This window comes from Haliotis rubra, unplaced genomic scaffold (genome assembly GCF_003918875.1).
Source record: "Haliotis rubra isolate DU_JTF1 unplaced genomic scaffold, ASM391887v1 Scf225, whole genome shotgun sequence".
Lineage (NCBI taxonomy): Eukaryota > Metazoa > Mollusca > Gastropoda > Lepetellida > Haliotidae > Haliotis > Haliotis rubra.
This window is the reverse complement of record NW_025766281.1, coordinates 745,475-768,890: the sequence shown is the minus strand read 5'-3', so window position 1 is coordinate 768,890 and position 23,416 is coordinate 745,475. Positions and strand designations below refer to the sequence as shown.

General features: G+C 40.5%; 1 protein-coding gene across 1 annotated transcript in view; it reads right to left on the bottom strand.

Annotated features, from left to right (window-relative positions):
- Positions 1–761: 761 nt before the first annotated feature.
- LOC124277675 (GATOR complex protein Iml1-like) overlaps positions 762–23,416 on the bottom strand; it is a 57,752-nt gene continuing 35,097 nt past the window's right edge. The window contains 21 exon segments of the mRNA XM_046713408.1: positions 762–1,462; positions 3,016–3,062; positions 3,150–3,163; positions 3,378–3,529; positions 3,817–3,995; positions 4,970–5,133; positions 11,661–11,687; positions 13,686–13,898; positions 14,105–14,179; positions 14,182–14,209; positions 15,467–15,538; positions 15,540–15,600; positions 16,795–16,875; positions 17,690–17,751; positions 18,664–18,766; positions 18,769–18,780; positions 19,393–19,475; positions 20,433–20,607; positions 21,518–21,603; positions 22,369–22,491; positions 23,235–23,331. Of these exon segments, the coding sequence (XP_046569364.1) occupies positions 1,033–1,462; positions 3,016–3,062; positions 3,150–3,163; positions 3,378–3,529; positions 3,817–3,995; positions 4,970–5,133; positions 11,661–11,687; positions 13,686–13,898; positions 14,105–14,179; positions 14,182–14,209; positions 15,467–15,538; positions 15,540–15,600; positions 16,795–16,875; positions 17,690–17,751; positions 18,664–18,766; positions 18,769–18,780; positions 19,393–19,475; positions 20,433–20,607; positions 21,518–21,603; positions 22,369–22,491; positions 23,235–23,331 (2,284 nt within the window). The 3' untranslated portion in view covers positions 762–1,032.

The window sequence follows — 23,416 nt, the reverse complement described above, 5'->3', positions numbered from 1 at the left end:
CCTGAAAGTGACACACTGTGAAGAGGACCAATCCAACTGAATCCTTATTCTGGTTACGATCAAGCTTTAGCACACACACAAACACACACACTGATTGGTTGATCCAGCTTTAGGACACACACTCTGATTGGTTGATCTAGCTTTAGCACACACACTCTGATTGGTTGATCTAGCTTTAGGACACACACTCTGGTTGTTAGTACCCATGAAGACCCGGGGTAAAATAGGTCTTCAGCAACCCATTCTTGTCATAAAAGGCGACTATGCTTGTCGTAAAAGGCGACTAACAGGATCGGGTGGTCAGGCTCGCTGACTTGGTTGACACATGTCATCGTGTTCCCAATTGCGCAGATCGATGCTCATGCTGTTGATCACTGGATTGTCTGGTCCAGACTCGATTATTTACAGACTGCCGCCATATAGCTGGAATATTGCTGAGTGCGGCGTAAAACTAAACTCACTCACTCACTCACTCAGAGTATCATGTAACTGCACCACATACTGTAAGAAGTAAAGTCACACCAGACTGAACGCTCATGAAGACAGTGATATAAAAACTGATTCATCAATGTCAATGTTGACAGTATAATACTTAACTAACAATAAAACACTATGTTGGGTCAATTATCTTGAGAAATTGACTTCATCTGTGGCTAATAAAATGTTTGTGCTGGAACAAGTTCCCGATTTCAAAAGTTTAGAAATTCACACACCTGCTAAGGACTTGTAAAGCTACAAACAGAGGGATGGTTGTCCTTTTGTGGTGCTCCTCCTTCAAGTTGAGCAAAGCATGACGAGTATTACATAAATATGGACATATTTGAACACCAATCCTAGACCATGTAGTTATAATTGGCTGGTAAGGCAAGAAATTGTCACAGTGCTCTTGATCTTATATAAATCCATTTACATTCTTTTTTCCCCCACATAGTCTGTCAAGACCCTCACAACCTGTTGTCGACAATCTCATATCCACATGGAGTCCAGAAATTGTCAACATTTTCTTGTACAAAGTCAAGAATTTATCAACATTCACTCCTCCACATAATCAGTCCAGAATTTTGTCAACCTGTTGTCAGCATTGGAGCAAAACAAGCGGAAGTCTGCCAGCATCTTGTCCTGGAAGTGTTCATCGCCGGTGTTGCCCGAGCGCCATCTTTTGGACAACATGAAGTTCCATGACCACAGAAAGCCGTTCTCAGACTGAGGCTCCTCAGAGAGGACACTGCTTGTCTGGCGAGCAATGTAGTCCTTGTGGAGATCTGACGAGGACTTCTTGCCGAAACTGGAGGAGTACGGAGCCTCGACTGTGATGGGGGAGGAAGTCTTGATGTCTGGGATCAGGATAAACATGCCCCCAGTGCAGTGAACAAATTGATAGCGGTATTCATCCGGGGTTCGAACTCGGTGGAGATCTGTTTTGGACTCCGGCATCTCAACGACAGCTCGAAGAAATCCGAACCTACAATAGATACAACTATCATCAAAAACAGAAAGAAAGGAGTAGGTTACTCCAGTCTATACAGCAATGTATTGTTGGCAATAAATTCAATATGTTTCATTTTGCTTTTTTAAATCAATTAAAAATCCATTAAAACTGTGAAATAAATGGCATTATCACTATCGCCTGCGATGAAGTGTATCAGATGTTTGTTTGTACATTCCATAAAGCTCGTACACCGAAAACAGGAAGGTAACATCAGACAAAACTTGATTAGCAAATCTCCTGATCTCCCCTGCCCAGTTTGAGAGAACATAATTTGACTTTAACTTTAAGTCCAACTTCATGAGAGAATTTCTCGGTAACCTTTCTGTGTACTAAAGTAGGTATTGAGCGGTCAAAACAATACCATAGAATTGGAGCTTGGGACTTTAATCAGGTTAGTGTGTACATGACATAGAATGTAAATATTTTCCGTAACATTTCTAACCACCCCTAAATAGCAAAAGCCACCAGTCCTCAATTATTTACTGACTGCCATCATATAGCTGGATTATTGCTGAGTGCGGTGTTAAACAACAAACAAACAACACCCCACACCTTCCTTTACTCAGTGATACGACATTTAGGGTGAAGATGTGCGGAAGTAGATACTGGCTCTTTTTATGCCAGACAGCAACTAATAGTTGAATACAATATGTTCTTCAAATCCTCAGTTGATACAGTGAAGCCCCGTTAGTCCGGACTCCGATAATCCGGATGTCTCGTCTCCCGGAAGATTTCAGCTTGTTACCAATCTATGCCTATATAATTTGCCTCGATAATCCGGAAATTCGGTTTCCGGAACCGGACGGTAAGTAGCTGTCACCAATCAGTAAAATAAACAGTAAATTGCTTCACAGTCCGGACGCTGTAAGTCGTGTTCACGAACCGTAACAACACCTCCCGGCGATGTTTACTTAATTAACTGGCCAACTGGGTTGTTGTTTTAATTAGACATTAAAAGCTCCGGACTGAAGATGCTGTACATTTACACTTTGATTGACACCACAATACAAAGGCGTGGATGACAAGTGAGCTGTTTTGTGATTGGTTAATGTACTTTGACAGACAGATGCGGTCACGTGGACTTAAAGAGATTTTGCTTTACGACAATGCTGCAAGTCACAAGTGTGCTTTGCTAACTTTGCAAAATGTGACCAAATACCACGTCTCATATACAACTGATGGATGCAGGAATAATTCGGACATTCAAGGCATACTACAATAGATCGCTTGTTAGACATTACCTCACCTGTGCTGAGGAAGGACGTGATCAGACATGTCGGATCAACATGCGGATGTCACTCGGTAAAATTATTGATGTGATGAATTAAGCTTTACATTAAATGCTTATTTGTTTTATCCAGATTCGTGTCGTTTTTGTAATAGTCTTGGGTCTTGATTCAGTAGTCCGGACTATTCGCAATCCGGACGAATTTACTGAGAAACGCTACCGTCCGGATTAATGAGGCTTCACTGTATATTCAAACAAACTTAAAGGGAATCGAGCAACAACGAGCAGTATCACTGACCTCTGTATGATGGCAAGTTGAAACTGGATGGTCTTCGCCGTCTCTGTATGTCATACTCTGTAAACAGCAAGTCCATGAAACAATGATGATGATGATGGTGCAGTTAATAGAAAGGAGTTAAAGAGATTTAGTCTCTGCTCGTCATACTCTGTGAAACAAATGAGTCCATAAGTTAAAGAATGATGATGATGAGTGGTGCAGTTAATAGAAAGGCAACTGTGAGAATATACCTTTATCCTGAAGAAACATACACACTGTCTGAGCATATCAAAGCAAGCAACTGACCTTCAGAATGTACCATTATCCTGAAGACAGTTGATAGATATACACTGTTTGAGCACATTACATTGCAAGCAACTGACCTGAGAATATACCTTTATCCTGAAGACAGTTGATAGATATACACTGTCTGAGCACATCAAATTGCAAGCAACTGACCTGAGAATATACCGTTATCCTGAAGACAGTTGAAACATACACACTGTCTGAGCATATCAAATTACAAGCAACTGACCTGTGAATGTACTGTTATCCTGAAGACAGTTGATAAATATACACTGTTTGAGCACATTACATTGCAAGCAACTGACCTAAGAATATATCGTTATCCCGAAGATAGTTGAAAGATACATACCATCTGAGGACATCACATTGCAAGCAACTGACCTGAGAATATACCATTATCCGAAGACAGTTGATAGATATACACTGTCTGAGCACATCACATTGCAAGCAACTGACCTGAGAATATACCATTATCCTGAAGACTGTTGATAGATATACACTGTCTGAGCACATCACATTGCAAGCAACTGACCTGAGAATATACCTTTATCCTGAAGACAGTTAACATTGAGTGGTACAAAGATAGGTCCTCGTAGCGGGTCTGAGTTTTGTGTGTAGGGGAGAGCGAAGGGATCAACTGGAACTGGCAGGAGATGGAAGCCACAAGATGTCGCCTTACGAGCCCAGCTGTACACCTGGAATGATAAATAATGGCAACTGTGTTGTCAGTAAGGCTTTCGTGGACTTCTCATTCACGTTACAGCAACTTGCTGTGCAGAGTTATGTCCCTTGGAGAGGACAGAATTCTGTGAATGTGGGTTCAAATCTCAGCTTTACCCTGATTGTGTTTTTTGTCTTCTCAGAAACACCTCATCTTTAGATTTAGGGACCGTTCATAATTTATGGCTAGGGGGGGGTTGATGATGATTTTTATGGAGAAGCTTGTACAATGTGAATGATCCCCCCTAAAATTTATGTACAGAATAAGTGACCCCCCTGCATGTCATGTACAAAATCAATGACCCCCTTCCCCTACCCATAATTTCTAAGCATATTTTTATGTACAAAATTGATGACACCCCTCCCTCCTCCCCCGTCGTGTGCACAAAATTGATGACCCCCTAGCTCGCCAGAACAAAATGGGTGGACACCCCCACCCCCATCATCACACACCACCCCAAGCAATCGATCATGTTTTCTCATAATTGAACACAAACAATTCTGTAACACTTGTTTGCATCAACAATATTTTTCACAAGATTGGATTTGTCTGTAACATTTCATAAGCACAGCAAGCTTGTTCCAAGTCATGATTGAATTTATCTTAAAGACTCCAAGAAATTTATGTTCCTAACATACTAGTCATCCTTTAAAGATGTGAAATTTGCAAATGCATTTTGTACAATTTGCAAGAAAACCCAAAACAACTACATGTTTTTTTCTAGATTGTTTTGTGCATTAACAAACACAGTCAGAAACATCTGATAAATGACGTTAACCAATTATTTTCGATGATTGATCGGTTGTGATGAACCAATCGTCAATTATGAGATTTAAACCAATTCCCAACACTAGTTGCAGCCTGATATTACTTGTGTTGCTAACACAAAGCTACAAGATCTCGGGTTCAAACCCCAATATTTGTGAGTCCTACAGTTCCTAAACTCACCAGATCCCCCAGGAGCCCGCCTGTAGCCACCATCCACTGTATCTGCAGTTCGAAGGCACAGTGAGGACTGTAGTATGCGTGGTACCTGGCCGTTGCCCACTCCGTCCGCTCGCTCTTGCTGTTGATGTCCATGTCCACGTTGACGTACTTGTGATTGCGTGTCGCTGTAATGATAATAATAACAATGATGATTGTGGTGACGATATCAATTATAGTATGTACTCCACACCCTAAAGTATTTTTATTTTCAACTCCATGGGAAGGATACAATCCACGCTGCTTGTGTAGGTTAACAGAGAACACCATCTCATCCAACCTTGCATTATTCACTCACTCACCAAACCAGCGATTGATATCATGAGCAATATACCATGCCATTAGAATTTGATGAAACATAAAACACTGAAAATTTAAAGCAGTTCTATTTCCTCATTTGGCTGGAAGAAAAAACTCAAACATGATTATGGATTGGTTTTAATATTGAAATCCAGTCAGCAATCATTGTTTTATCTGGGCTTGCTAGGACACCGATATGCAGCCATAAGTCTGCAGTAAATGTCATACAAATCTCTAATTGGAATAATAACATTCCAAACATGTTGGGGTGGTGGGATAGTCTATTGGTTAAAGTGTTTGCTCGTCAAGCTGAAGACCCGGGTTCTATATGAAGAGAATGCTATAACGCTCAGTATCATATTTGTAGACTGAATTTATTTATATTACATAAAGTTAAAATATCTTACCATTTAAAAAAATTAACATAAAAAAATACCAAAGAAGAAAATAAAGATTTGATGAAAAATTTGCCTGCCAATCCCAGATAAATAAACATGATGACCTAAATTAACCTGGACAAGACAACCAAGTGACTGACAATGTGAAGAATGGCATCCAAACAGGCTGTAGCTGTCTGTTGTATGTTCCATGAATGTACACAATCCAGTGATCAACACAAAACAATTGGGATACGATGACATGTGTCAACCAAGTCAGCGTTCCTGACCACCCAATCCTGTTAGTTGCCTCTTAAGTGAGTGAGTGAGTGAGTTTAGTTTTACGCCGCACTCAGCAATATTCCAGCTACATGGTGGCGGTCTGTAAATAATCAAGTCTGGACCAGACAATCCAGGGATCAATACCATGAGCATCGATCTGCGCAATTAGGAACCGATGACATGTAGCGAGCCTGACCACCCGATCCTGTTAGTCGTCTCTTACGACAAGCATGGGTTACTAAAGATCAATATTCTAACCCGGACCTTCACGGGTCAGTTGCCTCTTACGACAAGCATGGGTTACTGAAGATCAATTCTATGGATATTCTATGGGTATGGATGTAATGATACAAATGAAGCAAACCATGGTTATAACAAACATGGATACAGCGTCATAACAAAATGAATGATGTACCGATATATGGTCGCTGTTAGGCCAAATGTTTTGTTATTCTTGGGGTGGGTGGAATTACAATTCTAATAAAAAAAATTATTCCTTCTAAATATGGTATGGAAAACAGGAAGACAAAATTGGGTGAGGATTTTTTTCAGAAATATTTTTAGCATGTCTTAAATATTTTTTTAATTAATAAATAATCCATTTTTCAGATTTCTGTGATCAATAAATTTTAAAGTTCCACTATCTGGTTATCATTATAATACAATCTCTATTCTCACCAAATCATTGAGTGAGCGATGAGTGAGTTGGGGTTATGCCTTGAACAGTGTTCTTATCATGATCGACCGCCTCCGTGGTGTAGTGGTTAGAGCGTCTGCCCGGAGAGCGGAAGGTCGCGGGTTCGATCCCCGACCGCGTCATATCAAAAGACGTTAAAATATGGTACTTGTTGGTCCCTGTCTAGGGCTCGGCATTAATGGGTACAACAAGGACTGGTCGGCTCAGAGTCAGTATAATGTGTCTGAGTGGGGTATTCATGCTTCACTGCAGCATGGTATCTCAGTGGGCAAGCACTATAAACCCAGCTTCAGTCTGGGCTAGTACAAGCAGCCGCACATACACATACACACACATGCACGTCGTCATATGAGCGAAATATTCTCAAGCACGACGTTAAACCCAATTTCACCTCACCTCACCTCTAATCATGATCATGGAATGTATGTTTAATGTCAAAAGAAATCCGAAAGTAATACAGGAATTAGACCTTTACAGCTTTGATGAAACCCATTAGCACAGGTATGGTGCTGACATCAAGAAATTGGAGAAAATCAGGTTTCAAAGTAATGTTCACATTAAGGGACATAACTCTGCAGGACCTTAAAGGATTGGCACATCCCAACCCGCTTCAAACCACCAGGCAAGAACTTGGATACTGTTCCATTCAATATCTACACTGAAATCAAATATGATGACTTGGAGAGTAGCAAAGAAGCCTACAGACATGAAAGACCAATTCCAATTGTTCCGTATTGTTTGCTATAACCATGTTTAACTCTATTTCAAACTACCCTCCAGTCTCGGAATATTGACCAAAATTAGCATGTTTAAGTTGGGTTAAGACAATAAGATGTGATATAAGGTTTTGGTTTTATAAAAAGTTACAAGACATTCTGGATGTTTCATGCCTTTTTGATTCTGTAACAAATCATTTGAAATTCTCATTTTCTAAGACCAGATCAGAGTACTAGTGTCAACCTTATTTCACCAGACCTCAGTGCTTGTAGCTAGTCCTACTTGAAAAGACAAATATTTACAGTTTCTGTTTCAACTCTGAGAACTGGTTCAAAATCATCATCGCATGAATATCGTAGCCGAAGGAAGGTTTTGTTCATGAATATTCAAGCAGAAGGAAGGTTTTGTTCATGAATATTGTAGCCAAAGGGATGTTTTGTTCATGAATATTGTAGCCAAAGGGATGTTTTGTTCATGAATATTGTAGCCAAAGGGATGCTTTGTTCATGAATATTGTAGCCAAAGGGATGTTTTGTTCATGAATATTGTAGATAAGGGGGGATTTCTACATGAATATCAATGAATTTCTTTCTATAGGAAGAAGGGAGTCTTGTCATAATGTCACAAACATAATCCTGCCAGTCCATGGAACAAAGTTAATGTGCTGTGACACGTAACAGGCTGTTGTAGCATGCGATAAAATACGACGCCACTGACGTAGCTACACTACTGAATCAGGTGTCAGTTGACTGGTGCTAGGACTGTAAACCAGGACTGTGTGATGATGTTACTCGTGAAAAAGACAACCAACATTAAATAACAAACATTTTTGCTTAGAGTTGCAAGCATAAGAGAGAAAACCCCAAAACACTGTCAACACGATACAGTCAAACTGGACAGGAAAATAAAAAGATCTAGAAAGTCTTATAAAAAAGGAGTAATACATTGGCAGATACCTAAGCACAGAAGGCGAAAGCTTATAAAATCTATGTTCTAGGCATTGAAGAAATTGGCATTTATTTACAGGTTACTTAAAAATGTGTGAAAAAAAGCTGACAACATCTTCAGTGCATGAGAAATGCTAAAAAACATTTAGGTGTCTAATTTTGTCAGTTTCAATTTGATTTAGAAATGTACATGCTCATATGAAACTACTTTACTGAAGTGAAAGTATTTTCAGACTCAAGTTAAGCTGTACATTTGAAATATTTAGCCCTGACACCTCTGTAAACTATTCACCATCTCCCACATCCACACATCTCCACACCCCAACCAACCTATTCCCATCTCTGTGACTCATCTCTGCACTCCAACCAACTAATCCCGATTTCAGGCTCCTATCTCCCACACCCCAACCAACCTATCCCCATTTCAAAGACCCATCTCCACACCCCAACCAACCATTGCCATTTCAAAGACCCATCTCTGCATTCCAAACAACCAATCCCCATTTCAGGGAACCATCTCCACACCCAAACCAACAAATCCCCATTTCAAGGATTCACCCACATCCTAACCAACCTATCCCCATCTCCACAGCCCAACCAACCAATCCCTATCTCCACCCAACGAATTAATCCCATTTCAGGGAACCATCTCCACACCCAAACCAACCAATCCCCTTTTCAAAGACACACCCCACCTCTCAACTTACTCATTCCCATCTTCTCACACCATTCAACCAATCCCTTATCTCAACCAATCTTTTTCCACTTAACTAATTCACTCCTCTTCCTAACCATCCTTTCTACATCTAACCAATCCACCTCCCATCTTTACCATTGTTTCCATTTAACCATCTATCCCCACTCCCAACCAAACTATTCTCATTTAACCAGTAGCGGTGGGGTAGCCTAATGGTTAAAGAGTCTGCTTGTCACACTGAAGACCCGGGTTTGATTTCCTACATGGGTACAATGTGTGAAGCCCATTTCTGGTGTCCCCCAACGTGAGTTTGCTGGAATATTGCTAAAAGTGGAGTAAAACCATACTCACTCACTCACTCATTTAACCAACTTATCGACATTCAGTCAATCCACCTGTCTGTCCCAACCTTCCCAATCCCCATCTGTGTTGGTTACATTTACAACACCACAGATTATCATAGTACTTATTGTTATCAAATTTTTACAAAATTTGAAAGGCTATTGAACACATGTAATTTCATTGATGATGTACTTCAATATACACTAATGCACATTATCAATACAAAATCAATAAATTAATAATCAAAATACACAAATGATATTGACAACATAATGGTCACAGAAATACATGTAACACGCATTGCTATTTGGCCACTATCCATCTATTGCTAAGCTTGACCTCAATGGCTCATGACCTGCCAAAATATACAATAAGGCAAGATATTTTAGGATGACAGCTTCTTTCTTCTACTGTGATGCAACATTTCGGTATAAATCCTTACACTGTTGTCAGGCAAGAGGGAGCGAGTTTAGTTTTACGCTGCTTTTAGCAATATTCCAACAATATCACAGTGGTGACACCAGGAATGAGCTTCACACATTGTACCCATGTGGGGAATCGAACCCGGGGCTTCGGTGTGAGGAGTGAACACTTTCACCATTAGGCTACCCATATTCACTCACTCACACTTTCTTGACAACGGTATTAGGATCTGTACACAAACGTCAAATCATACAGGATAACAGTATTGAATAAAGTTATAAAAAACAAGTTGTCATTCATAAAATATCTTGCTTTTACTGTTACTTACCAACTTGTAATGCCAATCAGACTGCACACAACAGTCTCACACAACAATCTAGGCCATTGCTACGCTAAAACATAGACTAAATATCTACACATTCTTAAATGCAAGTGGGAGCCCATACACCCTTCACAACAAATAGACTCTTCCATTTTTTGAAAACTGCATTGATATGATGATGTTTGTTGGGTTATACTCAATGTTTCTAGGTGTGAAAGGGTACTAAGTACATTTCAAAGCTTAATTAACCCATACCTTGCTCATGAAATCTTCTATGCTATATAAAAGTCTACTATAGCAACCTTCAACAAGTAGTACCTCCACCTAATACTGCCAGGTTTGGCTAGTAATCATTCACCTGTTAAAAAATCTTCCCACAAAACCAAAACATTTTCACTTTCATATCTAGGCTGCTATATAGAGGGAACCTCACCTTGGTGAGTTTTGATATGCTCAATATCAAGCCACACCACAGTCAGATTCTAGTTATCAACCAAGGCCATTCTTCAAACTATCCTTCCAACATTTTACACTTTGTAAACAACATAAAACATTGTCTTGAGTGTAAAATGAACAGCTAAGAGGCCGAGAGATAACTGATGTAATTTGATTGTGATGTCATGTAATCGATTTGGTTCCAAAGGACAGCAAAGCATTGTGATACAATTTCATTGATTCGATATCTCCTTTGGAAGCTAATATTGGATGATAAACCGACTTATTGTTTGAAGCCTATTCATTGTCTTTCTACTTAATCTTGATCAATCTATGAGTAATTCTTTTACAGATTTTCTGTGTAGGAGGCCATCTTGCCAGTGTTGATTCATTTTGAATTTACTGAAGAAAAAGCTTCCACAATATGAAAATAAGAAAGATCTTTAAAAACAATTCCAACCCACAAGTCTTTGTTTTTCCTACTGCCTGTGTTGTTAATTAGAAGAGTTGTCTCAGTTCAAGGTGCAGAATGAGAGTTACCTCCCTTCAAACATGGCTTAAGATGCTGACAAATGTGAGGTCAAGAGAAAAATGATTGTGCCTTTGTTAATTACTTAGCATACTTGTTAAATATTACTTGGCAGATTTTCTGGAAGATTATTTGAGTTGGTATTGGAGAGTTAATGTCTTTCCCCCCAATATTTTTCTGCCATTTTCAATGTTCTTGGAAAGTCAGAACGGTGAGCGCCATAAAACAATGTGATAAAATGATGCTAACAAACTCTCTGATACAACTAGAATGGCTGTTTTCAAACATAACATTTGATTCTTTCATATCATTAGAGTTCATCAGTAACTAAAGCAACAGGAAAGAATCGGGTAATTCTTACTTTTTTCGAGTAGTAATCATACAAATTGTTGGGTAACTTCAGCGACTCGACGCAAAGTATGGAAGTTCCCTTTGACGATGAACGTAACAGTGGACAAAAAAGCCAACAATAACATTGTGCAATAAAAAACAGATCCTGTGACTAGACAGTAGGCAGGTAAGCGTGTTTAGACACCAAGTAAGTAAAGTTGTGAGTTAGCTTACCCTCCAAATGAGATAATGCTTACCTTTTTGTGCACAAATGTTCAACTTGCCTGCAAACAACAGTTAAATGAGCACACACTTCACCACACAACTAGTGTTAGGTCAAACAATACAAGAGTTGTTTCTGTCTGAACCTTACATCTGATCAGACAACAAAGGATTAATATTTGTCTAATTCAGATAAGTTCAGACAAACATATTTATTTGTATTAGATATATGTACAAATATATATTTTATTGATATTTAAGCTGATAGTTCTGGCAGAGTATTGTCAGAGATTTATCTGATTCTGCCCCAAACCCGGTATTCAACAACAAGTCTGCAGCAAACGTCAGTTCAATATTGTTGAAGAGGTCTTCGCACAGGTACTACAGATGTGTGTACCCCAGTTATGTTTCTGTAAACAGAAACGTACCCTAGCCTAGATCTGGATACAGAAAAGTACCCTAGAATGAGTCAAAACTGCACCATTTTCTTGATCTAAACTGTCATACTATTGTATTAGATGCATACGATTGTGTTATATAAGATTCGAGCATACAAAGTAACAAATATTTTTTGCCATGCACAGCACTTAACAGGAACAACTACATACGGTTTTGGTTTTGGGTTGCGGAATATGGACTCGTCCGACTTTAGGGTAGCAGTTGCATTTCTCTATTTTGAATTTGTTTAGGGTACATTTCTGTATATATCTGTTGTACCTGTGATGACAATGACCCAAATTTTCAATTCTTTTAAAAACTGATAAAAACCGATGAGAACTGCATTCCCCATGACCAACAAAGAGGAAGAGGCTTTGAATCAGAAATGTCATTACTGCATTGGGTGCAATATCAAAACACAATCTGTAAATAGCTTTAAAATTGAGAAACAGAAACTCAGAATATAGACAAAATGAGCCATATCGAGGCGATCTTTAAATAAATCGAGTCTGGACCAGAAAATCCAGTGATCAACAGAATGAGCATCGTTCTATGAAGTTGGGATATGATGAAAAGTCAGCGAGTCTGACCATGTGACCCCGTTTGTTACTGAAGACCCAATCTAACCTGGATCTTCAAGGATACTTGTTTGATTGAATTAGTTCAGATCATGAACATAGCCAGTCTGAACAAATGTCTGATGAATCAACAAACTGTAATTCAGACAGCATGACACAAAAACTCGACATGATTCCTCTTCAGTATGGACTGACTGAATAAAACACAAACATGGCTACCTACATCTGGTGCAGATTATATTTCACAGCAAAAACTCATTAATGGATTAAAGATTGTTGGATTGAGGGACAGAATTGACTCCCCTTGAGACTAGCTTCACAAATAACAATGTTATGGATACCAAAACTTCAACAAACATGGCTGTTAATTGCACCGCAACTGCATGCTGTACAACTTGTTATCAAACACGTCTTACAAAGATTCTCCTCAGTTTTCCTGAAAACTAGTTATCACTCTTACAAAACACCCACTGGAGTCCATAAACCTAACTTTTTAACAAACAATTTCAAGAATACAGGGGCTTGTCTAGACCTGTCCATAAAGCTGATATTTAGACCTATCTAGACCTGTCCATATCCCAAACCTGTAACAAATGTTAGTAAACCTTCCCACACTGGTACAAAAAATATCCCAGTAAACACGCTAACACACTGATAATACTAACTACTGTTATGGGTTGGTGGATGTATCTGATAGACATAGACAATAGAAACAAAAGGGACGACTTCAGCACTTCGTCTTACAACATTGCATTGAATAAAGTATTAGAATACCTCACAATTTGGGGGAATATAAACTTCAAAATCTCAACATAAAACCAAATAATTATTATTTTCCCCAGTTTTTGCTGATGAAACATATTTTAGAATCCTACATTACTCCTTGCAACTGATGAAGAGGGTTCTCTGGATGCAAGTGAATTACATTAAAAAGTAGCAAGCTCATGCTCCCTATTCACAGTTGATATCTGTCGCTCTCCGACATGGTTTCCGTAGTGACAGGAACGACAACTCTTGATTGTAAGATGTCCGAGGTGAACTCACCTAGCTGTTGACCCCAGCCCTGTTTGTTGAGGTCAGTCTCGACCCGCCAGTCAACATGGGCCTTGATGTCTCGCTCGGGGCTGTCTCCGCTGGGGAGGTAGAACTTGTCCCGTTTAGGAGCATCCTCATCATCGTGAAGCACCGTCACCTCACAGAACTCATTCTGGAAACACATGTTGTAGGGGCAGGAGGCGTTCGGGAGGTTCAGGATGTCTGAAACAGAGTGAGTGAGGGGTTAAGTGAGTGAGTTTAACGGAATGAGTGAGTGACAGAGGGATGAAGGGAGGGAGAGCAACAGAACAACTAAGTTATCAATCAATATGAGTGATACATGGAAAACTGTTGGTGGTAACTGCTGAGTAACTTGTGTATGGTTCACTACTCCCCTCCCCATCCGTTATCCCCAGTGTGTGACTCACCAGGTTTGCCTTTAGAAGGTGGGATGAAATAGAGGTAGAAACCGAAGATGAACTTGTGTTTCGGGTTGCCGGATCGTGTAGGATCAGTTTGTCATCCACCAGCTCCTGAAAGGGATACAACCAAAATAACTCCACACAATGATGCTGAGTGACATTCAGGATAATCAGAGGTATTATCATGCCTCATACATGAATGTTGTTTTCTGACTGGCCGAACACTCTTATATTATTTTCAATATACCCGGATTACAAGCGAGTAACATTTTCCATGTACCCCGCTGGTAATGCCGAACTCATTTGGTACTTCGTGGTAGTAATTCTTTATCTCAAATAACATTGAATCATGTATGATGTACGGATATTACTGATGTTTTGCGAATGCAAATTGATGGAAGGGAGATAACTCTAAATTTGTTTTTCTTGTCGTCTGGTACTCCAAACTATGATCCAATACCCGTGCTTCAAACAGTTCAAAATTACCATTGAGGTGTTCGGTACGATAAACATGTTTTTCACTGGTCCTTCGGGGCCCATGGGTTGATGCACCCTCGATGTTTCTCATAAACAAACATCGAGGGTACATCAGCCCATGGGCACCTTGAGACCAGTGAGCGACTTATAATGTATGATGCAGGCAGGGAGTGCACTATTGACCTTTTGTTCTCCAAGCAGGAGTCCATTATGACACAGAGGTCCTCTCCAGACAGACTTGACAACTCCACTAAACAACAGACTCTCTCTCCCCGCAGACTATCCGCTAGACCAAGGAGGTCGCCCTCTATAGTCCGTTTGTCTCAAAAGCGGACCGATGAATTGCAATCTAACTCGAAAACTAATAAACATAACATACTCAATGAAACGTTGATCATAATCAAAACATCATACCCACTCTGTGAGGTTTTTTGCAGAATTTTTGTCCTAAAAATAAAAAAGTTGTTTAACAAACTATCATTAAAATATTGACACAGTTCACTATTTGTTACGAGGGAGGAGTGCAGAGAAAGGGACAGCCAGGTGTTCAAGAAGCACGTTCACAGACAAAGTTATTTATTCATAAACCTGTGCTGTGCCGTCTCCATCCGTTCTCGAACACCTGGCTGTCCCTTTCTCTGCACTCCTCCCTCGTAACAAATAGTGAACTGTGTCAATATTTTAATGAAAGTTTGTTAAACAACTTTTTTATTTTTAGGACAAAAATTCTACAAAAACCTCACAAAGTGGGTATGATGTTTTGATTATGATCAGCGTTTCATTGAGTATGTTATGTTTATTAGTTTTCGAGTTAGATTGCAATTCATCGGTCCGCTTTTGAACCAAACAGACTATATTTGTGTTTAAACCAGTGAGACCCAGTTGACATACCTGCAGTTTGTCCACAGCATCCTTGGTTGACTCTATCCCAGCAATGTACATCTGACACCACAACACAGCCTCCCGCTGAGATGAATGTGTTGATGGTCAGACCGGGCTGCTTGGGCAGGAAGGCGAAACCAGTCCTAGAACAAAGGCACAGAAGATAGGTGATTAGTTGGAGATTATTTACCACTGTGTTCATAATGGTGGACATATTTTGGCTAATGGATCTTTTAAACCAAGGCCAGGCTGTTCTTTGCACAGCTCTGGCTAAGGGAACACTCTACACAGCACGTTACTGCACCCACAAACCACTAGGTCACCTGGCCCTCTATTCTCGTAAAACCTTAGGTTCAAACTCATTAACAGTTTATTTTTGCGTGACTAAGGGAAGAAACTCTACACGGGAAGATACAGCCACTCCCAATAAAGACAATGGGACAGATTTCCCTTTACCCTTGTAAAATGTATGTTGTTGTATGATCCCCAGGGAGTTGAGATTGACAATACGATGTGCCGTTGAGATTGACATCCAGTGAACGAGGGAAAAACAAAGAGCCTTTGAGCAGCTGAGCTGAGCTGGATATCGGCGCTATACAAATGTTTGTCTGTCTGTCTGTCTGTCTGTCTGTCTGTGTGTCTGTCTGTCTGTCTGTATGTCTGTATGTATGTATGTATGTCTGTATGTATGTGCGTATGTATGTATGTATGTATGTTAGTATGTCTGTATGTATGTATGTATGTATGTATGTATGTATGTATGTCTGTCTGTCTGTCTGTCTGTATGTCTGTATGTATGTAAAATGTGGAATTAAAACAAAACATAAGATCAGTGGATTCAAACCCATGATCTTTGTAAGGCTAATGGAAGGAACTTCTGAAATAAAGGGAATAAATGAATGAATTATACAGAATCTCAAATTTATTTTGGTGTAGAATATATATATACTCCTCGATATAATTTACAAACTCTCATGTTTTACTTGTGTTCATATATTTTATATATATAAAGAGTGTGATTCTATTTATCATCCAAAAGTCATTCTTCAAACTGATTACTGACTTCAGTAGCAGATTGATGTCATTTGATTGTCATGGCAACTGATGACAACAAGATGGTCACCAAAGCACTCAAGATACAATTTTGTTGTTGAGATATATCTCCGATGAGAGATCACTTCATCTCAATGAAGCGATATTTCCTTGAAACCCAGTTATGGATGATAATGGTGGACCTAGTATTTCTAAAGGAAGAAGGATTTAAAGGAAGAAAGGGTTTTGAAAGAAATATAACAACCCAGGCATTTCAAATGAACTTCAAGTCTTCAGCCACTTACTGTGCATCTGTGAAGGCCTCTATCAACTTGGCTGCAGGGGTGCTTCGAGACAGACCTTCGTCCTTGGAGCTGCCCTTTTGACTGCAAAACCCAAAATACATTCACAGTCATGGCAGTGTGGTTTAACCACAGACATAATCATATGTTATACCCAACATTTGAAATAGAATGTAATTCAAATGAAGCCAATAAATAGAGGACACTAAACGACCTTCCCTGTAATACCATTTTTATTAAACGAGTTAATGATTTGGTATCAAACGAGCAAACACGAGTTTGATGCTAAATCTTTCACGAGTTTGATAAAAATGGTATTTCATGGAAGCCAGGATATTATTCTGTTTATTACTCTCCAACATAAATTGATAGAAACTGCTGACAGTGTGCTGACTCAGCCTTCCGCGAGTCAAGCAAGGTCTAATACCATTGTGACAGGGGTATTAGCATTGTGACGTCATAACTATAAACCATTATGACGTCATATGTCTAGCGGTATTACACTAGTGTAATATTGACGTACAAATATTACACTGCAGTATCTTCCACGGGAGAGTAATAATGGCCACAATGCAAGAATCTGTCAGAATTTAATCGTTCAGTCTGTGACTTTATCAACTAATCCGAAGCACGTGTCATGGTCTTTCACATTAGTGGTGTACATTATCTCTGACCAGGCAATTGTCCTCTGAAGATGATCTTACTATCCAGCTCAAATGGTGTTAACTAAAGAAAGATAGAATAACCACATGACAAAACATATGTACATCTCTGAGTATTTAGTTCCCAAGCTTGTACTTAACATGACTGTATTAAAGAACTAATGGTGCTATAGGGTTTCTCAACTGTTTGTTACTTTAGCTCGTCAACATTAAGCCATCATTGATACACCACTCACCTGTCTGTCTCCTGTTTGCCAGGGCTGGTCTCGCCACTGCCGGCAGTTCCGTCCGGCTGGAGCTGTCAATGTGATCAGTTTACACATTCTTCCATACAGTCTGAGGTTCAGGTTGAATTTGGTGGTTCAATATCACTAGTATTGATCTCATATAAAGTCTGTAATTGCTTTATAATGATACACCGACAGAAAACATCAACTTATGTCAACTACAATAGTCAGGAGTTCCAAGGAACAGAGACATCTGATTGGCTTAGGTTTAGGGAATACCCCATGAGGGGAATTCCCATTCTATTTTTAGTACAAGTTTTGGCAGTAAATAATTAGGCATGATTTGGAGTCAATATGTGTTTCTGTCAAATGATACCAACAGCAGATACCAATGAGTGTGTTTCTGACTTGCAAATATCAAATATTTAGAATAAATATGAACGCATAAGTAAGATTAATAATATATGGCATTTATGATATGACCACACTTGGATAATAATCTGTATATATTTGTTCATTTTTTGGATGTTGCTTGTAACTAATCAATAACGTTCTAATTACCAGCAAAGGGCACACAGCCATAAAAAATAATCCTCAAAGTATTGAGGCTATGTATCTGTTCATATTTTTTTGATATGGGTAAAATGAGTGAAGCCCATTTCTGGTGTCCCCTGCCATGATATTGCTGGAATATTGCTAAAGCGGCTTAAAATCAAACTCACTCACTCACTTATAACTTTTTGACGGAAGTTCAACAACTATCAAGAATTATACAACACAAAAACGTTAAATAATAAAGAAACGGAACAAAAGTATATGTCTTTTTATTGAACTCACGTATGAAACATGTATTCTCATCCGATGTGTTGCTGTAGACAAAGTTTTCTAAACGCATACAATGGTAGCGATAACAAAATGATATCTTCTGTGAAAGTGAGTTTTGGATAAACACAGCTAGTTAAGTGAAGGTTGCATTGACTGACCTTTGACCTGCGAGCTTGATGGGTTCGCTTGAGCTTGTTGATAGTCTCCAGGTAACGGACGAAGCCGAGATGAGAGTCTTCACCTCCTGGTGGGACCTCTTCTCATAGATGTCACATCTAACAACAAGCCTCCAGATAATTATTTCAGGCTTTGAGTATCAACTCAGAACTCACAGTATTTGACAGTTTTTCTTGGGTACTAGATATGTCTTTCACCTCCCTTGGGTCCAGCAGGTAGACATTTGTAAAAATACTGTGACTATATATATATATATATATATATATTGCTGTTTCAGGCGATTTCTATTTTTTCACAAGCTGCCCCCCTGTCACAGAAACTCAATGTTTATTGTGTTACAGTTATTTATGTTGTATTTTCTGGAGCTTTGTGACAACAAACATTATTAAATGTACTAGGAAATATTAATAATAATCACTGTCATGTTTCCAGTCTCAATCTACCGGGTACCCATTCAGTGATGGGTGGTGAAGTGAGGCATGTGTCCTTAAGAGACATTATACAAAACTAGTGTTTCAGTGTGGAGCAGGCCCAAAGCATTGAAATACTGTCAGTAGTCTAATTCGTCAGACACAGTCCCCATGACAAACATAGATAACTTCGCCTGTCTACACAGAAACACGTGCCTCTTAAAAGGTACAAGGTCATGATATGTCTTATACAGAAGCATCTTGCATCAGCTCCCTCATCCTGAATAGAAGTCAACTCACCTATGATGTCCCTCTATGATTTTCTTCGTTGCAGAGTTGTTGCTAGGCAACAGGAAAAAGCGACTTCGCCAGTACTTGAGTGACTGTAGACAAAAGACAAGGGTCTCATTCAAACACAAATGTAACACAAAAATAATTGTGGAAATTTTGCAATGCAGGTTAGTTTTGTCTGATCACATTTAAAGAGAAAACTGGTGTTGAAGACAAGTTGGGATCAGTAGACGCAGGTTTTGTTGATTGACCTATCAAGACCTATTCCCGACATCCAAGAGATCTCAGCTCCTGATCTCCATGAGATCTATGTCCCTGACCTCCATGAGATCTATCTCCCTGACCTGAACGAGATCTATGTCCCTGACTTCCACGAGATCTATGTCCCTTACCTCCATGAGATCTATGTCCCTGACCTCCATGAGATCTACCTCCATGAGATCTATGTCCCTGACCTCCATGAGATCTATGTCCCTGACCTGAACGAGATCTATGTCCCTGACTTCCACGAGATCTATGTCCCTTACCTCCACAAGATCTATGTCCCTGACCTCCACGAGATTCATGTCCCTGACCTCCATGCCCCTGACCTCCATGAGGTCCAAGTCCACGAGCTCTAAGCCCATGACCTCCAGGAGATCTATGTCCCGGATGTCCATGAGATCTATGTCCCTGACCTCCATGAGATCTATGTCCCGGATGTCCATGAGATCTATGTCCCTTACCTCCAGGAGATCTATGTCCTGGATGTCCATGAGATCTATGTCCCTGACCTCCAGGAGATCTATGTCCCGGATGTCCATGAGATCTATGTCCCTGACCTCCATGAGATCTAAGCAAGATATAAGCAAATGACCCCCATGAATCCTATACCCAAGACTTCCCGAGTACTATGCCCTTCACCTCCACGATTGCTATGATGCTGTACCCATAAGTAACTTCGTTTCCCTTGAGGATAAGGAGATTTATGATGCTGACCTCTAAACAATTTATGCCCCTTGCCCCCACAAATCCAGTCTCCCAGACCCCCATGATTCCAAGCCCCTGACCTCCACAAGTCCGAAGTCGCCCTCCCCGCGGGTACAGATGTAGTGGTCGAGGTGGTTCCACACATAGTTCTCAAGCTTCTCGTTGCTGAACTCAGTCCATGACACGTCGTAGCTGTAGGAGTCCGGGGCCTGGAACCGGTACTGGTACTTGAAGTGCAGCTGGGGCTGGTTGTGTCTGAAATACCATGAGTCAGTGAGTTTAGTTTTATGTCACTTTTAGCAATATTCCAACAATATCATGGTGGGGAACCCCAGCTATGGGCTTCACACATTGTATCCATGTGGAGAATCGAACACAGGTCTTCGGGGTGATGAGCGGATGCTTTATCTACTTGGCTAGCCCACCGCCCCTTCTGAAACAGAAGGGTCGGGTCATTGTCCTGAAGAACAGGCTGCATGTGCGAGATACACAGATGGGTTAATGTACTGTCATAAGGAAATAGGCTGGTCTTACTGAATCAACTGCTTTTGTGTATCTCACTTGAAATGAACTTAACCATGAGGCAGTACCTCTGCAATATCAGATACTATTTGTATGACAACACTTCCAATGTCTTGAGACTGCCTCCGTGGTGTATTGGTTAGAGCGTCCACCCAGAGAGTGGAATTTCGCGGTTCGATCCCTGTCCACGTCATACCAAAAGACGTTTAGGTACTTGATGGTCCCTGCCTGGCGCTCGGCGTTAATGGGTACAACAAGGACTGGTCGGCTCAGAGTCAGTATAATGTGTCTGAGTGGGGTATTCATGCTTCACTGCGGCATGGTATTTCAGTGAGCTAGCACTATAAAACCAGCTTAAGTCTGGGCTAGTACAAGCAGCCACACATACACATGCATGCATTATCAAGTACGATGTTAAACCCAATTTCACCTCGCCTCACCAATGTCTTGTTCAGCAACGTTAAGTAGTAATATGAAGCTAGTGACAAAGCGAGTTGGTTTGGATGGTATTTCAGTTACAAGGTCAAGGCTGAGGCTGGCTTTACCAGTTTGGCACTCCATGGATCATTAATATGGTGATTTTGAGCCTCTGGGTCCTGGCAAAGCTAAGGGAAGCAACTCTGTAACAACAATTCCCCCTTACCTAGGTCTGTATCTGGTCACTGTGATGGTTGGCCCAGTCAGGTTCAGTTTGTGGAAGATGCGGCCGATACTTAGGTAATATTCTTCCTGGAAACAGAAACAGTGAGTGAGTGAGTGAGTGAGTGAGTGATGGTGAGTGAGTGAGTGAGTGAGTGAGTGAGTGAGTGAGTGAGTGAGTGAGTGAGTGAGTGAGTGAGTGAGTGAGTGAGTGAGTGAGTGAGTGAGTGAGTGAGTGAGTGAGTGAGTGAGTGAGTGAGTGAGTGAGTGTTGGTGAACACTTTAGTCTCCATTTAACTCAGCAATATCATACTTGTATGGCAACAGACAGTAAATAATTGAGTCTGTACAAGTGACTGAGTAAGGTTTTACACCGCTCATAGCAATATTCCAATATCATGGCGAGGGCTTCATGCATTGTACCCATGTGGGACTTCGGCATGACAAGCGAATGCTTGAAACATTAGGCTACTCCACCGCTCCCAAGGTAAAGACTGATAGTATAAGTGACATGTATCAGGTCCTCATAGACTGTCAACAGACTTGGTTGACTGTGCGTCACTGTAGTCTGTCGGCTTGGATATTTGCTTCTAATATCTATCACTGGTTGTCCACACTTGATTATATACATGTCTCGCAATAACGAGCGAGTGAGTGAGTATCGTTTTACTCCGCTCTTAGCAATATTCCAGCAATATCATGGCAGGGGACACCAGAAATGGGCTTCACACATTATACCCATGTGGGGAATCAAACCTAGGTCTTCTGCATGACGAGTGAATGCTTTAACCACTAGGCTACCGTGATGGCCACTAGCCATAGCATCAACTGAGGACAGGATACAAGGGTATTTACCGATTGTTCGACGCGAGCCCGGGCCCGAGTGAGAACTGTTGCATGATGGTATTGTGGACTTGATCCAAGTGTGGTATTCTCTCTCGGGGAGCTGGATCTAGAGAACTTGATCAACTGGAAGCCCTGGAGAGAAACAAGTGACCCTCAATATTTATATTGTATGGTAATCTTGAACCCCACCACCATGCAAGTTTGGAAAAGAATGTCATGTTCTTGTTCATCTGAACCAGTCAGACTTGCACTACAGTATAGTTGTGACAACATCATCTAAAACAGGGGCGGTGGGGTAGCTAGTGGTTAAAGCGTTGGCTCATCACGCCGAGGAACCGGGTTCGAATCCCCACATGGGTACAATGTGTGAAGCCCTTATCTGGTGTCCCCCGCCGTGATGTTGATGGAATATTGCTAAAAGCGGCGTAAAACCAAAACTCAGTGAGTTATCTGAAACAAAGCCCTGCCTACTCCAACATCAGCAAGTTGAGAGTGAGTGAGTGAGTTTGGTTTTACGCCACTTTTAGCAATATTCCAGCAATATCACAGCAGGGAAATTCAGAAATGGGCTTCACACATTGAACCCATGTGGAGAATCGAAACCCAGGCTTTCGGCGTGACAAGCAAATGCTTAACCACTACGCTACCCCACCGCCCCAGCAAGTTGAGAAAAACGTTGATGTGGCATTATGCATAAGTCACACATTGAACCCATGTGGAGAATCGAAACCCAGGCTATTGGCATGACAAGCAAACGCTTAACCACTACACTACCCTACAGCCTCAGCAAGTTGAGAAAAAAGTTGATGTGGCATTATGCATAAGTCAATCAGATTACATACATCTGGGTTATACGTTCAAAGAAGTGTGGATACCTGTGCGAGTCGCTGGAAGACCAGTTCTCGGAACACATGAACGGTGCTGAGTGGCTTGCTGCGGAAGAACGCCTCGTCCTCAGATGGGGGGTTCCTTCTGATACATCGAACAATAGAATTAATATTCAACATGCTCATGCACAGAAGACAAAATGAGATGCAAAATACGAAACGCAGAATTG